At 35.7% G+C, this 17,555-nt stretch overlaps 2 protein-coding genes across 2 annotated transcripts; both read left to right on the plus strand.

Annotated features, from left to right (window-relative positions):
- Nucleotides 1–7,765: 7,765 nt before the first annotated feature.
- On the plus strand, nucleotides 7,766–8,853 carry LOC131074740 (reticuline oxidase-like). Its single transcript, XM_058011416.1, has 2 exons — nucleotides 7,766–7,785; nucleotides 8,505–8,853. Exons 1-2 carry the CDS (start codon nucleotides 7,766–7,768, stop codon nucleotides 8,851–8,853), a joined length of 369 nt encoding a protein of 122 aa, XP_057867399.1.
- A 7,043-nt stretch (nucleotides 8,854–15,896) lies between these two features.
- On the plus strand, nucleotides 15,897–16,217 carry LOC131074741 (berberine bridge enzyme-like A). The gene has a single exon (XM_058011417.2). The coding sequence runs from the start codon at nucleotides 15,897–15,899 to the stop codon at nucleotides 16,215–16,217; it is 321 nt and encodes a 106-aa protein (XP_057867400.2).
- The last annotated feature ends 1,338 nt before the right edge of the window (nucleotides 16,218–17,555 follow it).

The raw sequence follows: 17,555 nt of genomic DNA on the forward strand, positions 1-17,555 counted from the left end.
CAAACAAGGCAAACAACTGAAATCAAAGATGCAAATGGCATGTGAAACTAAATCCTGAAGAGTTGATCAATCGAACCATAGAAGCATTAGAACCAATAGGACAAACCTCCCCATAATGATGAAGAGGGATAGGTACACTGAAAAGAATGAATGATAGAAATACCTTTTTATCCACTGAAAATCTAACTTTAACTTGTAATAAATGCACAACCCTAAAGGCTTTCCGGATACCCTGAATCTTCAAGAATTCATCACCAGATACTCTGATAGGAATACAATCTTCTCTAATCTCCCTCATCTACAACCATCCTTGACCTTTACAGATCTATGAAAGGGGGTTTTAAGAATCTACATGAAAAGCTTCCCCCTAAGGCCAAAATGCCTTAGTTATCGGATGAGATTCCAACACCGGAATCAAGTGTGGAGCCATCTGGAACATTTGAATCTTCCTTCTTAACCCACATCTTCTTATTCCTCTCTCTAACTTCTTCAACATTTGCTTTTTCATTTTTATCTGATTTATTCTTGTCTACTGGAGCATTCTTGCTCCTGCAATATTTTGTAGTGTGACCGGATTTGTTGCATGCATAGTAGACAACATTTCCTTGCATAGGTCTAAAGTTCATTTGATTCAATCTCATCCTGCATTAGTTAGAAATGTGTCTAAACATTCCACAAGAATAGTATCTCTTATTCTGAAAATTATTGATCACTACTCTACACATGTTTGACTTATGACCAAAGTTGTTGCATTTGAAACATTGACCTATAAAACTAGGACCATTATTCATCCTATTATTCATCTTATTTCTGTATTGGCTTACCATATGACCAAATTTACCAAAAAAAAAATATTTACCATTGAACTTATAGGAATTAGGTTGTCTTACCAAAGGTTTCTTGTTCTTCTCATGATTTATTTGTCTAGAATGAGAGGATTCTCCTTTCTCATATCCAATTCCTCACATGTCTTTCCCATGTCTCTAACTTTTCAACATCTCATCTAACTGGGTTGAGCTAGCTTTGAATTTTTCTTTGTACTCATTAGCAATAGAAACCTCATCTCTCAAAATTATGATTTGTCTTTCGAGTTATTGTCTATCATTCTAGCATTGCAATAATTCAAGTTTCAACTGATCATTCTCATAGTTCAACCTGCAACATTCATCAAATTTGTCCTTTAATGACTAAGTTGGATTTTCCTTATTCTTTTTCCTATATTCAATCTTCTTTATGAGCTTCATCACAATGAATTTTATCTCATTCTTCATGACTGCATTCTCTCTAGCAATATTCTCACATTCATCTGTCTTATCTTCTAGGGATTGATTGTCAATGCTTTGTTCTTCTTTTCCTTTCTCTTCTCTCTTGATCCGTTCACTTATTCCTTCAGGGATTCAATGAAATTTTCAGCTGCTTCTAGACTTCTCCTCAGACTACTCTTCTCTTTCATAGTTGCATCAAGATCTTCAAGTGTCACAGTAAGTTGCTTTTGCAAACCCGAGTCCATTGATTCAATCTTCTAGATCTTCCTGAAGCTACTAGGCTTCTTTTTGGGAACTAAGGTCTGATACCAATTGTTGGAATCAAGGAATACTAAGAGGGGGGTGAATCAGTGTTTTGCAATTTACAAACTTATTAAGTTGATTATTAAACCACCAGATGCATAAGAATGAAAGTAAAGTGCATAAACATAAAGCAATCAACCACACAACCATAACACCAAGATTTTATGTGGAAACTCAAAAAGGGAAAAACCATGGTGGGATTTGAACCCATGATATTATTATACTATAGGCAGAAGTACAATAATATTACATAAGGGGAATGCACTTGAATTCAGGCACACTACCTAGAGCTCACTGCTCAAATACAAAATAGGGCTTCAACCCAAAGGAAGGTTCACTGCCTTACAAGAGATTACAATTGATTACAATAATGAATGAATTGAAGTATATCATCTACATATGCCTAAAATTTGTTACGGTTAGGCTCAAATTGACTTTTGCAGCTATTCTTCTTATCTGCTCTATTTTCTTGCTCTGTCTTACACCAGAGCACTAAACCTTTAATAACATTCACCAACCTTTGCAAATTCTCTCATAAGGACTTCTCAAACATTCTCCTCACCCATAAAAATTCTCAAATGAATTGGTCTTATATATCCGCATAAATAAAATGAATCATTTACCATGTCAGCTTCCAAAAGTTGCATAACACGCAACATGAAACGTGTAACCTTAGGTCGGGTATCTGCCTACAAATCCATATGCGGATCTAAAAAAAATGATAAAAATCTTCATACATGTCGACCCAATCACCTTGAACATGTAACCAATCACTGAAATCAACCCTAGATTACGCAACACATGTTACACCAAAATATCTCTAGTCGAACTAAATTACTGTATACCAAACCTTCAATCTTGCTTATGAATCAAACCCAGATACTAGGATCACAGAACAAGCTACCACGAATCTCAAATCATTTTCCTTTATCACCGCAACCAGAATTACACCACCAAAATCAAGATGTGCACAATGATCTCATGCTCTACCGGTTATTGTATTCCACATTCCAGACTTACACCTTATGAACAATATGACTTTCGGTAAATCAAATCTATGTACACCGGATATGATTTCTTAACTGGGTTTCCATCAATGACAACTCCTAAGCATCAATCATGCATCAATGTTCACCGGAACGGTGTCTCTTGCCAATAGTCACCATCATGCTTAGAAGAACCAAAAACCCTAAGATCACCAGTAAAACTATAAAAAATTAGAGATCGAGGAATGCTTTGCAAAAGCAATTTCAAAAAATTTCCATTTTTGAAATGTTTTTATTTTTGAAAAAAATCTTTTTTTGGCAAGTTTCTATTTTGGAAAGTTTCTATTTTTGAAAAGCTTCTATTTTGGAAACTTTCTATTTTCATAAACTTTCTATTTTTTTAAAAGCTACTAGTTTTGGAAAATTTTCAATTTTGGGGTCCCTTCAAGCCTTCCAAACCATAAAATGCAACAATTGGTATTTCACTCATATCTTCACTATACGAAGTCAAAATTGGGAAAACAAGATATTGTTAGATAGCTAGTTTTGGCATCAATCTTATTCTACATGTGGTTTGACCAAATTCTGTACCAATTTTCTATACCAAGCCTCAAAAGTTAGCTTTCAGTCTTGCACTTCTAGAGTCATAACTTACACATTTGGACTTCGTTTTTCAACTTGCATACATCATCGAAAATCTCTCAAAGTTTCCTATTCAAATTTCAAGTCTTTTTTTGTAAAATATTTATCAAATATTCAAAGATCTCAATTTTGTCCTTTTAGGCTACATGAAAATTGGGTCTCTATTTGTATTGAGGGTTTCTTTCTTTGTATCATTTTTTGAGATTATCTCAATGAGTGAATCATGTATAAGAGTTGTAGGTATAAATATTATGGAAGCAATCAACATGGACATGAAATTTGTCCTAATTTCTCATAGGATGCTTTTGAACTCTTTCTTTAGTGTGCATTAAAATCTCAAGTTGCTCCTTCTCCACCAACAAAAACAGTTGTTGTACCTTCATTGATTGAGACCCTTATTCCTATTAAGCTAGATAATTCATCTATTTGTTTTCCTCATTTGTATTCATATTTGATGGACATTTCTTCATTATTGTGGAGTTTCATATTTTAAATTTGGAGGACACATTTGAGGGTTTATCTCTCTCATTTGATGATAGCCATAACACAACTATTGTCACATAATGTTTGTCTTTTGAGCTTGTTCAAAATCAGTTTTCACCAGTTCCTTATTTATCACCTTCTATTGTGATTGGGCATGTACCTAATTGGCTTGTGGCATCTTTAACATCCAAGGACTTCACGACATATGATCCATTTTCAGTGACAACATCATATATTTAGATTTGATTCCTACATCTACTTGTTTATGGGAGTGGCTTCTCATATCTCCAATGGAGTGGTTTCTTGGAAAAGGAAGACATGTTGTTTGCAAGAAGTGGATCATATTCTATCTTTAGTTCTTCGTCGCTAGCAATGGAGCTACTTGTACTTTAGAGGGATCCTTATCCTCATTCTCTCTCTTATTGGGGAATATTCATTGTACTTCTATGACTGATTTTGTACTTGGGGGGTCACTTGGAGTGCTTGATCTTAGTCACATGTAGTACCTTTTTCATTGCATCTCTCACTTTTGGAGATGGTTTTTTTCCCATGTGGTTTTTCTCTTTTTTTCCATTTAGAGAGAGTTCATTAGTGTGAGTTGCATTGGTTTGTACATGAGTACCTAATTAGGCCTTTGTTTGTCGTGACTCATTCATGCATTCATTTTGCATTCATTGTTAGCTCTTTAGCTTATCCCTAAGTTAATCTTAAGGGGGGTGTTCGAGTAATTTTAAGATAATTAAATTATTTATTAATTAGGTCCTTTAATTTCTTTTTCACTTAAGTTAAACTTAGGTGCTTTATTTTATCTAGGTGTTACACTTTTAAAGTCTAAGTTCACTTAGAGGCACTTCTAGTTAGCTTTTATAGCTCATAGTTGAGCTTAATTGAGCTCCTACTTTGAATTGCTTCAGTTCTTCTAATTTTAGGATTAGAGCATCTCCTATTTTCTATAAAGAAATTCCTTCATTTATTGTAATTGTACCTTCAATATCGAATGGTAATTTTTATAATACAATAATATAGAGTTCTTTGGTTGTTATATAGCACACAATCTTTGCTTGATCTCTTTTGTGTGATAGATGTTTTGTTTTAATTGCAGACGATTCTTGGATCCTATTCTTGATTATCAGCTTCTACACTATACACATCCCTTTAACTCTAGATCTTCTTCTTTCCCTATCCCTCTTTATCTAATAAGTTATCTCCCTCTCTCTTACCCTCTCCTCTCTCTCTACCTCTCTCTCCCTCTATCATATTCACTCCACCTATCTCTCCATCTCTCTACCTTTCTCTGACTCCTCTCTCTTTCTATCCATATCTTTTTCTATAACTATCTCCCTATATCTCTATGTATCTCCCTCTCTCAATCTCTCCCCCTCTCTCACTCCTCTCTCTCTTTCTATTCATATCTTTCTATACCTCAATCTCCCTCTATCACCCCCCCTCTCTACTTATCTGTCTCCCTTTATCTCTCTCCCTCTCTCTATCTCTCCCCTTTATCTCTCCTCATCTCTCCCTCCCCCTTTCTCCCTCCCTATCCCCTATCTATCTCTCTATCTCTCTTTTTCTCTTCCTAAACTTATTCATCTCTATCTCTCCTCTTTATCTCTCCCTTTCTCTTTCTCCCCTTATTTCTCCCTCCTATCAATCTCTTCCTCTTCCCATCTCTATTTTTTTGTCTCTCTATCTATCCCTTTGTCTCTATATCTCCTTGTATATCTATCTCCCTATCATTCTATTTCAACATCTATGTCTCTATCTATCTCTCCATCTCCCTCTTCCTCTATATGTATTTATCTCTTCCTCTCTAGCTCTCCCTATATATTTCCCTATCCTTCTCTATCTTTATCTCTCCCTTTAACTCTATCTATCTATCTATTTTTCTCCCTCTATCTTTCTCTCTCGCCCTCTTCGTAACACTTTCTTTGTTCATCAGTTTCAATCTCTATCTTCATAATTCAATCTCTCCCTCTCTTACCATATCTCTATCTATCGCTATATATCTATCCCCCCCTCTCTCTCACTTTATCTCTCTCGTTCCTCTTTATATCCCTCTACTTCTCCATATCCATCTCCATCTCTATCTCTATCCCATATCTCTATCTCCTTTCCTCTCTGTGTCTCTTACTCTTCCCCTTCTATCTCTCCCTCCTTCTATCTCTATCTCTCCCTATCTTTGTCTTCCCTCTCTCTTCGTATTGGTAATGGAACGTGATTATCTTCCTAGTTTAGAGGTTTTATTTCAGCCATGTTTAGGCCCTTATAATTGTATGCACAGTTGATTTAAAACTCTCACTTCTCCATTGTTACCTCTATTACATAAACATCATTTTCTAAATGGCCTACCAATTGACTTCATGTATTGCACAAATGTATACAAAAACATAACAAATTTATTTTAATTGACCTTCTACATATCTTTGGCGTACCCATTGGACACCAAGATGTGATTGCTAGTCAATATATTATTATTGAAAACATTAATATCAACATGAACACAAAATTTAAATAGGAAATAAACGTGGGTATGCTGATTTCGGTCACAATAATACCAAACCCGTCTATAGGTACGTGATGTCATGAACGGGATAGATTCGATACAATGCAATGGGTCTTATTAAAATGTTATGAACATATTATTATAGTGTTTTATGTAGACTTACATATGGTAACGATAACATCGTTTACGAGTATGCGTGTTGATTAGAGAAAGCGTAACTTGCCATGTATGTAAGTGGGTTAGCCTTGAATTTTTTAATCATTTTCCACAGAGATTTAAATCTCCTCGTCGAATTCTAATGAACACGTGCATTTGACTCCATAGAAAATGGGCAGGGAAAGAAAGTTTAGATTCGAAATTGCAAACATTCATTGACGGTAAGGTAGTCTACAATTCATCGCAGATTTGTCGCAGTTGTTCGTTATATTATAAAATTCATTGTTACCGGTTTGAACCAGAACATATTCATATTGTGGAAAAGAATAAAGCATTTACATCTACATTACCGTGTTATCACGTACTTACACATGTTTAATATGAATGAGAGAACTCCAAAAGAGTGTCGTACGAGAATTATATAACCACAACTAATGTGGTAAATCCACCAATGCTGACAAAAGCCATGCACTCCGCGCGCCATTAAAGACTAAGATTGTAAATAAAAATTGGAACACAGAGCGTTTTAAAACTTAACTAAAATGAATGTATTCAGGGTTACGCCTGGAAATTGACAATTCTTATTCTGATATTATTTTTAGTTAATCGGCGTTTACCCAAAACAAACAATGAAAATATAAGGGCAGGAGTTAATTAAGCACCATATGAACCTGCGGCAAAGCCATTTTAAGTTACAGTTGATCCACCAGCATTTCGTCCAGCATCCCTTCCTGTTGTTTACCTCGTTGGCCGTTAACCAGCATCCGCCCTACAATTCTATGGGGACCAGTAACAAAGCTAGCAGCGAGAAGGGCAGGAGTTAATTAAGCACCATATGAACCTGCGGCAAAGCCATATTAAGTTACAGTTGATCCACCAGCATTTCGTCCAGCATCCCTTCCTGTTGTTTACCTCGTTGGCCGTTAACCAGCACCCGCGCTACAATTCTATGGAGACCTTGAATCATTTGATCCCAGAGAGGGAGAGTCAAAGGGATTGGGGTGAGAATAAATAATGCGAGATAAAAGTTGGAAGCAAGCCGAGGCAAGAGCAACCAAGGTGATAAAGACAGGAGCAAGGCCCACATAAACAAGGGTAAAGGCACCTAAGGCAGCAGGAAGAGAGGCAGGTCGAGAGCCCTCAGGAATATATGGCCAGTCACATCCCTTCCAGTTTGAGCGCCTATGTCATACCTTTCAATTGCATATCCAGATCCTGTAACAGAACCTCCAGCAGCGGGGCAGTTTCATAAACAGAGCAAGCCCCAGCAGACCGGGCTGTTCCTATCAGTGATGTTCCGACATCTGCCATTGTTCCTAGGCCCCGTCTTTTTTATAAATGATGCTTCGAAAAGAATTGCTATAGTTACCCCGCCCTATTCTAAAGGAGCACCCTCATCCGACTAAAGGAGGGTGAGGAAAGTGAGAATGATTACACAATATCAAAGGCAAGAGGCTACTTCACGAAAAATATCAGAGATAAACGATTCTCAATTATATTGGCTATAAAAAAGGCGATTAGTATTTTAAACTTTTATGATTGTATTCGAAATTATAATTATGGTCTGAGGAACCAAATTATTGATATATACTAACTCGAAAAGCCGATTGTAGTTGGTCGTAGTGGTAAGCCTGAATTTCTAGATCGTTAAGTCATATTTTTAGGGCAGTTTCGGGCCATTCAAAAGGTTCAAAAGCTCAAGCGTGCTTATCACATTTTTAGTTTAAAAAAATAAAAAATCGAGAGTTTACAGATTCTACTCTAGTTGTAAAGTCAAGATCCACCGTGTTGCAAGCTTATCTGAAAGAATTGGTCACACCTGTTAACAGACACAAAACTGCTGTCTATAAATTTAAGATTGAAGAGCATAAACACAAAGCATCTGTTATAGATAGCTAGTGTAAGAAATGGCCTGCTTTTGTGCGCTTTTGATTCTAATTATCGCATTCTACACCGCTGCCACATCACCAAAAAATGGAGATAGTTGTCATGCTTGCATGCAAGCGGCCTAACCAACGCTACAACCATCTCCTCTGCTTCTGAATTTTATTCTCTTCTGAAGTTCTCCGCCCAAAATCTTCAATTCACAGAGCCTCAGACACCAAGCCCATAAGTTATCATTATTCCTGAAAGCCAAAGCCAATTGGATGAATCCGTGGTGTGCAGCATACAATACGGGTGGGAGATTCGTGTGCGAAGTGGAGGACACAGCTACGGCGGGCTGTCCTACACGTCCGACGTGCCCTTCGTAAAATCACAGACGGCTTGGGTGGAAGCGGGTGCAACTTTGGGTGAAGTCTACTTTGTCATTTCGTTTCCTGCTGGGGTTTGCCACACGGTTGGATCCGGCGGTCATATTGCTGGCGGAGGGCTTAGCTTCCTGTCGAGAAAATACGGCCTTGTGGCCGATAATGTGTTGGATACACTGCTGATAAATGCGTCAGGGAAGGTGATGGATAAGAACACAAGGCGGCGGCGGCGGGAGCTGGGGAGCTGTCACGGAGGCTGTCCATAGATGGCAATACGTGGGTCCTCAAATGGAGGAAGATATCTTCATGCGAGTACAGTTCTTCGGCATAAAAGTGAACAACAGCACAACCATCAGAGCGTCGTTCCATGGAATATACCTGGGACGTCAGCCCGAGCTGCTGAATAAAATGGGCAAGATCTTCCTGTAGTTGGGAATGGTGGCTGCAGATTGTAAAGAAATGAGATGGATAGAGACAATCGGCAACTTTGATAGCACGAACGTGAGCCAATTGACAAACAGATATTATACAAACAAAGTTTTTTTCAAAATCAAGTCAGATTTCGGGAAAACCCCACTGTCGAAACCTGCTCTGAGAGGACTGTGGCCGATTATGGAGGAGGAGGTGAGCTAACCCTCCCAAGGGCTCTTCAATGTGGAACCTGCGAAGTAAATGATGGGTCCCATGAACTATTCTGGGAATATTCATGGAATGGTTATACACCCTTAAAAATAAATATCTCTGAACTTAAAATTGCTAAGGGCATCATGTCTTCAAATTGGGGGACCAAGGTTAATGACTACATCGAATTTCCCAAACCAAATCAATCTATAGCTAGATGGAAGGACATTAATTCTTTGTCACTGGAATCTCATGAAAAAGATCCCATCAACAGCACCTTGGAATCTAGAATAATCATACCTTCTACACAATACGACAAACTTGTTTGAGCCCCTTCAAACTCAGGCAAGAACTCTGTCGAGCAAGGCTATCAATCTCTAATGTCTCATAGGCAATTGACATATCAAAAAAGGGATTATTCTATCGTTTTTTTAATGATACGATTCTCCCAAAAATAGGGTGTTTCTCTTGGCTAGTACTAAAAAATAGAATTCTCACAAGTACAAAACTCACTAAAATGAGAATTGTAGAACTATTCACATGTGTTTAACGCGAGGGGCACTTGGAGGATGTTGACCACTTATTTGATAACTACATCTTTAGCTAGCTATACTCATTAGCTATTATATAGAATCAAGATTGTATGCTCCATTGCTCAACAATGTCTGGACTTGTTTTCTAGCGGGCCAATCTTGTACAAATCATCTTTCTTTGCTTGCTTCTAGAATTTAGCTCCACCAATGATAGTGTGGGGGTATTTGGTGGGAATTAGATATGACAATCTTTAGAAAACAAGTATTCGAGCCACACTCAGTTATTTCCAATGTTGTGAAAACTATTACAGTGGTAGTTAATACATATGTTAAAAATCTTAAAACCATAGGTTTGCCCTTTTATAGATTGGGATGCTCATTTGGTTAAGATTTTGAAAGACCTCAAAATCTCCTACAAAAATGCTCCAAGGGATCAAAGTGATCAAAAGATAGATCTAAAATAAATTTCTTGGATCCCCCCTCCTAAAGACCTATACAAGTTGAATTTCGATGTAGCCTCTCTTGGTAACTTAGGCTTATCAAGGTGTGAGTGTGTTATCAAAGATTACAGGGGACACATCATGAAAATAATAGATGCTAATATCCCTCCTAGAACAAACAATTTCGTAGCGGCTTTTTCACTTTTAAGAGGGATTACATTAGCTATGGAGATAAGCATTCAGAAACTCATTATTGAGGGAGATTCCTTGCTCATCGTAAATGCAAGTAAATGGAGAAGAGCTAACAACTATAACATTACACACATACTCTAAAATGTCTAGGATAGTCTAAACCATCTTGAATCTTTTTAGATTGTGCATACCTACAGAGAAGGGAACAAGCTAGTGGATTGGCTAGCAAATCAAGGATGCATACAACCTATGAATTTAAAAATAGTACTAATGGAAGTAGATGTTGTCAAGTTTCTAGAAATGGGTGAAATTTTACAAAGAGATAGAGAAAGATCTCAGGTGTGCCCAAAACTATAAACTCTTTAGAAATAGTTATGGATGACCAAAATACAAGAACAAAGACATGGTGATTTGGATGGTCCCTATTGGTTACTTCCAAATTAAAAAGGGTAACTTCACATTAGTTACATTATTCTCTCCCATCAACATCAACATAGGTATGGTTGGACTTTAAAAATAAATCATTTAGTTGTGGTGACAAAGGGTTTGTAGCAAGGAAAACATGGGCCCAATCATGTCAAATAAGAACCCATCTACTTTGAATCTTAAAACATAGGATCACGACCACTCAAAGCTTTATGTTTGAAGGGATCACATACCAATAGGTGCAAATAGACATAATGTGTTAAAAGACCATTTTTGGCATCTCGTATACCTAGATATTTAGAGGTAGCTAAAACCACATGGCATAGATGGAAATATGTTTTCTAACATGGAAAGCCCTCATAAAACAAGGATAGAATCCCTATTTATCAAAAATCCAACATGTTTCCAGTAGTGCCTTTTGGCACAGGCCAAAATTATGTGCCAACTTTCTAAATAATAGATAGAGGCAGTAACATTTATTTCATTGATTATGAAATAATCATTATTTCCACACTTCCTAAGAATAGGTAGCCTTTTCATCAAATTTATTAATTCCCTTGTCAATTGAGTTGGCGAATGTAGGAAGTATCATTCTTTGGTAGGGTTATTCCTAGATTTGATGGTCACTAGCTCATTTATAGCCTAAAATGCTGCCACACTGACCCCAAATTTTAATTCCTATAGATTTGGAGCCATGTGTTGCTATCCTTTATGTGGTTTATGTTAGGCTTATGTACCCCTCTTTCACTCTGATAGCTTTTCACCATACATTCAAATGACATGGGCTTTATTGTGGTGCAATATATGGTGGCAACCTCTCCATTTCCCAATATATTTCCCTACGAAATTTCTTAGGTTTGATATTTAAAGTTATTGTGTTTTCCTTTAGGTGTTTTTTAATCTCTCTCTTGCTTTTCTGCATTATGAATATCTCCCCATCAATAAGTGCATAAATTTGCCCATCCTTGATGAAGAAATTATAGAATTAAAGGAATACTTGAAGGTAATACTTAGAAAAAACTTTTCCCTTCAATGCCACTATGTTGAGTGGGATATTAGAGTAGCCATTGATGTTAACCTATAGGAATCCTATCCCCGTATTATTTATCCCACTCATGTGGCTAGTGTGTTTATTTCAAATGTTATGGATCTCATGTAGTCCTCTTCCATAGTTTCTTACCTCACTACAAACTACTTAAGCAATTATCCCCAAAGTAGCCTAGCCTCTACTATTAAGGGATATGATCTTCATTTAGGAAAGGATTTAGTGGGTGAGCTATTATGTTGGAAAGACCTTTGCAAAAACTCTATTTTTATTTGTATTTATACAACTCTCAAGTTGTCCCTAAATCTTAAAGATGATAGGGTTCTCCTAGATGCCATCTCAACCCATAAAAGGGAATTGGGTGAATCCCCATGTAGCAACATTTTTGATAGATATGAAGCCATGTTCCGTCTCATTACCCACAAATAGCATTCCCTAGCTCATCCCTATAACCTATTCTATGAGGGGGTAGAGATCGGACTGATTATTGCTTAGGACCTGTAGGGTACATATCATAACTGTCCACTTAATGGAGCAAGGGGAGATAAGAACATGACCAAAGCGTACAACAATTCTAATTTTCTATAGGGAGATGTAGATATTCATGGTGGATATTTTGTGCTAGATGATATTTTCATTCATTGATATGCAGGAAATGTTGTTGGGACTGTGACTTTAGAGAATGGTCCTTCCTTGAGCCTCGATGTTTTTTTTGGTGTAGTTGATGAAGAGGAAGCACATGACTATAACACCATTGTGGATATGAAAATGATGGATTATATTTTTTCCACATAGAAGGTTATAGCTTGTGATTTTCTAGTTCTAAATGACATTGTGCAGGCTATGCCAATTAAGTTTTCTTAAAGGGGTGTTTTATTTTCTTTTGTGTTTTTATTCTGCTAATGGTGTATATATGTTTTCTTTGCCCAAAATTTCATTGAGATCTCCTTTTGTAAATTGTAAGAGACTCAATTTGATGTATAGGGGGATGGATAAGAAATCATTGGTCTATGTTTATATGTTTTTGTTAAATATTTTTAAGGGACATCTATATTGGCAGATTTATACTTAGCCAATACCCAGATCAAGAAATATCAACAGATATAGGAAAGTTGATAGATAGTATGGATACTATTGATATATATATTCTATACAATGTAATATTGTCTCAAATATTTAATACCAATCTAGAAGTACAGGCCTTTGGCCTTTTGCTAAAAAATTAAAAAAGAACAATGTTTAATATCAAAGTAACATAGTTTTCAATATAATGTTTTCCAAAATAGATATAAATATAAATTCTTATTATAGATGTTTTATAATTTAAAAGAAATCCAAAGGAAATATATAACATGGTAAATTGAATAACATAAACAAATTATTAGAGCAAAGCTCCCAAGCTAGGAACAATGATTGCTAGAACTTCCATAAACAAAGAAAATATTTAAATCACTAGAAAATGATATGATATTAATATGTTTACTAATGTACAATAGCTCTTCTTATAAAGGGAAGAGTAAGAGAGGGAGCACTTATGATGTCTGATGGTTGCTACAATTACCTACCAACTATTGACACAAAATACTAAGTGTATGTAAATAAAAAAATATTAAACCTTACCTAACACCTAGAAAGACACAATGATACATAAATAAACTTAAGCACAATGAGTAAATAATAATTTACTCTAACACAAATAAATCAATCATATTTTGATAAAATTATTATATTATATTCTCAGTGCCTTTATTATCAAGCATTTCGAATACTTATTTGAATCTTGAGCATTTTGAATAGTCATTCTCACTCTAAGAAGATTTCAGTAGCCCTAGTCATCGTAGCTATAACACATTGTTGCGGAACTAAATATTATTCAAGACCACCATACATGCTTCTCTATAATAAACATAGAAGGCACTCCAGAGTAAATACTTAGCATGCATACAACATGCTCCAAAGTATTTACTCAACATGTACAATAGTCCTAGACAAGACAATCTTTAGTGTAATTTATACCTCACATTAAACACACACTATGTGCCCCCTTCTCAAGTATAACATAAATGATTTATATAACATTTTAAGTGGTAGTTTTTAAACCATTAAAACCTTTCACAATAGTTTTCAATTGATAACTATTTAATAGGATAGTATTCCTCTCCCTTTCTAAAGGTTTTTTTAATAAATATTCTTTATTGTTCTATCTTTTTATTAGATGATCATAATATCCTTTAACTTTATCTCCCTTTAACTTTGAAGTGGTCTTTCATTACTTTATCTTCTCTTGGAAAAAATTCAAATAACCATTCTCCCCCTCTAAATTAGTTATTGTTCTTAGTAGCATGAGGTGTATTTGCATCAAAACTAAAAATATACATTTTTTTTTTTTAAATTGAAGATTGTAAACCAATTTTATTAATACAAAATAATAAAAAAAAATTAAAATTGAAGATTGTAAACCAATATAGCCAATCTAGGATAACCATTTAATAACATCTAGTACATCGAGAAGCCAACATATTCAAGTCTGAAATAGCATATACTAAGCACTACTAGAAGCATATACATATAGAGTGTCTCCAAATAAATAAAATGTATAATTTATTATTGTATACGATGAAAAATGATGATGATAAACTATTCCAAAACCAGAAGGATCCAACCACAACAAACCCTAGTCCTAAAATAAAACATTCACCATACACCAATGAAAATATTTAAGAACATTCAAATCAACAAATTAAGTAATAATACCATTCACATGCCAAGTAGGGTTTTAATCCCCATTATCTCCTATCTCTATTGATCTTGTTTCATATATTTTCTCTCATATTTTTTATATGCTCAAGAGCTCAACAAAGAACAGATTATGGTTGTGAAATCCCTTGATTGCAAAAAGGCTTGATAGTCGCATAAAGTACTGATTAGTGTTGATAATGATGAAAGAATCCTCTTATATAGTAAAATAATGAAGGGGGTACGTAGAGGAAAATTAAGAGATGAATGACATGTGTCATAGAAGAAAAAGATAATAAATTAAATAAATAAATAAAGATTTATTTAATTAATAGAAGACTTAAGATTAAATAATTAAATAGGACAATTTTAGGTGTCTACAATTATCATTAATCATCATTTCTTGTCTTGCTCCACATCATCAACATCATCCATCTTCCCTTCAGCTTTATCTTCCAACTAAAAATCAACATATTGTTCCTCAACTTCCTTCTATTGTTCTTCCTCTTCAACCAACTAATCAAAATCCTCACCTTGTTGTTCCTCCTCTTCTTGTTGCTTCTCTTCCTCTTCCTGCTAAGCCTCACTGATTCCCACCTATTTTTCCTTCTACCTTTATCTTGATGCTTTGACTATCCCTTACATTCCTTGAAGGATTCATAAGTTCCTAGAGGAGGAGAAATCATTTCCCAACTTGTGGTGTCAAAGTTATAATGCGACACCTCCATGTATCTAACGGTTGCATCCCTTCTGAGTTGATACTACTGCTCCATGATGTACACATTCTAGAAATTTTTAATATTCTTCATGGAATTTTTTATCCACTTGTATGAAGTCTTGAGGCCAATAATTTGCTTTCTTAATGTCTTCTTTGAAAGAGGGGGGTCCCTGTTCTATCATATTTATAAATCTATCTACTAATAATTTAAGGGTTAGTGACCTGCTCAATATTCAATAAGGATGCAAATCTAAGAGTAGATCTAGTAAGAACTCTATCCTTACCTTGCCAGAGACGTTCATTATGCTTTTTCCAAAAGACCCATAATATTTTCGTGGAAAGACAAAATCAAAATATATTATGCCCTTTTTAAGCCCTTTAAAATGACCAGTTACAATTTTAGACCAAGACTTCATATCACATAAGTTCCAGCCATCAATCTGACTCATGAACAAGGAATAGATAGAGATTTCATACTGACAATTGAAGAACAGATGCATATAATTTTTAGAACATCCACAAACAAGACACATGACAGCCCTATCATCAAAAACATTATAGAACAAAACCTATTAGGATATAATATCTAGGAGGAATTATGAACAAGATACCATCGACTGCATTGCCGTTTCCTCAGCGGAAGGGGACACTGTTCAACATTCAGTATAAGGTAGCCTGCACCAACAGAAGTGTGGATGATCGCTACATTGAATGGATGAGGAAGCTTTACAAATACATGGAGCCTTATGTGTCCCATTCCCCAAGGGCTGCGTACGTGAACTATCTCGACCTTGATCTGGGTAGTCCCTTCAACGGGAATGCTTCAGTTGAAGAGGTGAGAGCTTGGGGTGAGAGGTATTTTCATCACAATTACGATAGGCTTGTCAAGGCAAAAACTCAGGTGTATCCCAAAAACTAGTTCAGAAATTCTTAGAGCATTCCTCCTCTCGCAAAGTAGTGTTTATTCTTTTTATGTCTATTGACATAATAAGGAGCTCTTTAAAGCTAAGATAGAGTTGATTTGCTTTATGAGCCACACTCTTAACTCACCAGTCAAAATTTTTAAGCTTTATAGCTCTTCATTCTTACAATAATACATTCAATTCTATTTGTGTTACAAGACCTCTACATATTAAGGGACCTTCTACCCTTTAAATTTAATTTCGTGTAAAATTATTTGTGAAATTTAATATCTTGTTATATTTTAAATGATATATTTATAATATATATCTTTTAAAATTTATATAAAAATTGTGAAGGGATTATTTTTTCCTAGAAATTGACATATAACATAACATTGTGAATGCATTCTCTCTGAAATGGGTAAGATTGTCTTACCTAGTGCAACTCTAGCTATGAAGATATTTGTAATATACTAGGACGATTTCTCAAGTTATCCCTTAATACTAGTGTCTTCTCCCATTAATCTAATACTAGGATTTTTGTGGATTTAGATCTTTCCAAACAACTTCCTACTGAGATATCCCTACAAGTGGGTGAGCTATCATGGAAACAAATTTTGGACTAAGATTTTTGTGGATTTATATCTTTCCAAACAACTTCCTACAAGATATCCCTAAAAGTGGGTGAGCTATCATGGAAACAAATTTTGGACTATGAGGGCATTCCTTTTTGGTGTTGCCAGTACTTTTCAATAAGACATTTTCTGTCTTCTTGCACCCATGGTTCTCGACAACACTCTTCTCCAAGCTGGTGGAAGGACACTAACAGCGACCATCTAATGGTATTTCCTACTATTTCTAATTCAAGGTATGATTTCGTAGGGGACTCAATGCATCCTTCTGCTACGAGTTTGTCTATCTTGGCTACCAAGTCCCCTGTTCCTACTCCCCTTGTGGTGGCTTAGTTGGCTAGTCTCTCTAGCTTCCGGACTCATCCCATTTGTGGTTCTCGATTCCCTTTCTGAAATGTCATATTCATTCTCCAAACTTGGTGTCTCCTCTTGGTGACTCGCAGTAGCATTGGATGGCTCCTCCAACACTAGTCCAATAACTTCTCTCGACAAAGATGCCTCATCGTGGACTGTTGGTCACCGTAAGAAGAAAGTATTTGTGTCTTACTATTCAAAAAACTTAGGTTGTTCCATTGGGTCCACTACTAGGTCCCAACTTAAATTTCAGTTAAGTTAGTTGTTCGTGTCTATTCATATGTTTGGTTTTTAATCTATCCCTTTGTTCATGGTTGTACTAAAAATGGAAGCAACTTTGTTGTTTTTTGGCTAGTTGTCCTATTATTG

Source organism: Cryptomeria japonica, unplaced genomic scaffold (assembly GCF_030272615.1).
Source record: "Cryptomeria japonica unplaced genomic scaffold, Sugi_1.0 HiC_scaffold_278, whole genome shotgun sequence".
NCBI classification, from domain to species: domain Eukaryota; kingdom Viridiplantae; phylum Streptophyta; class Pinopsida; order Cupressales; family Cupressaceae; genus Cryptomeria; species Cryptomeria japonica.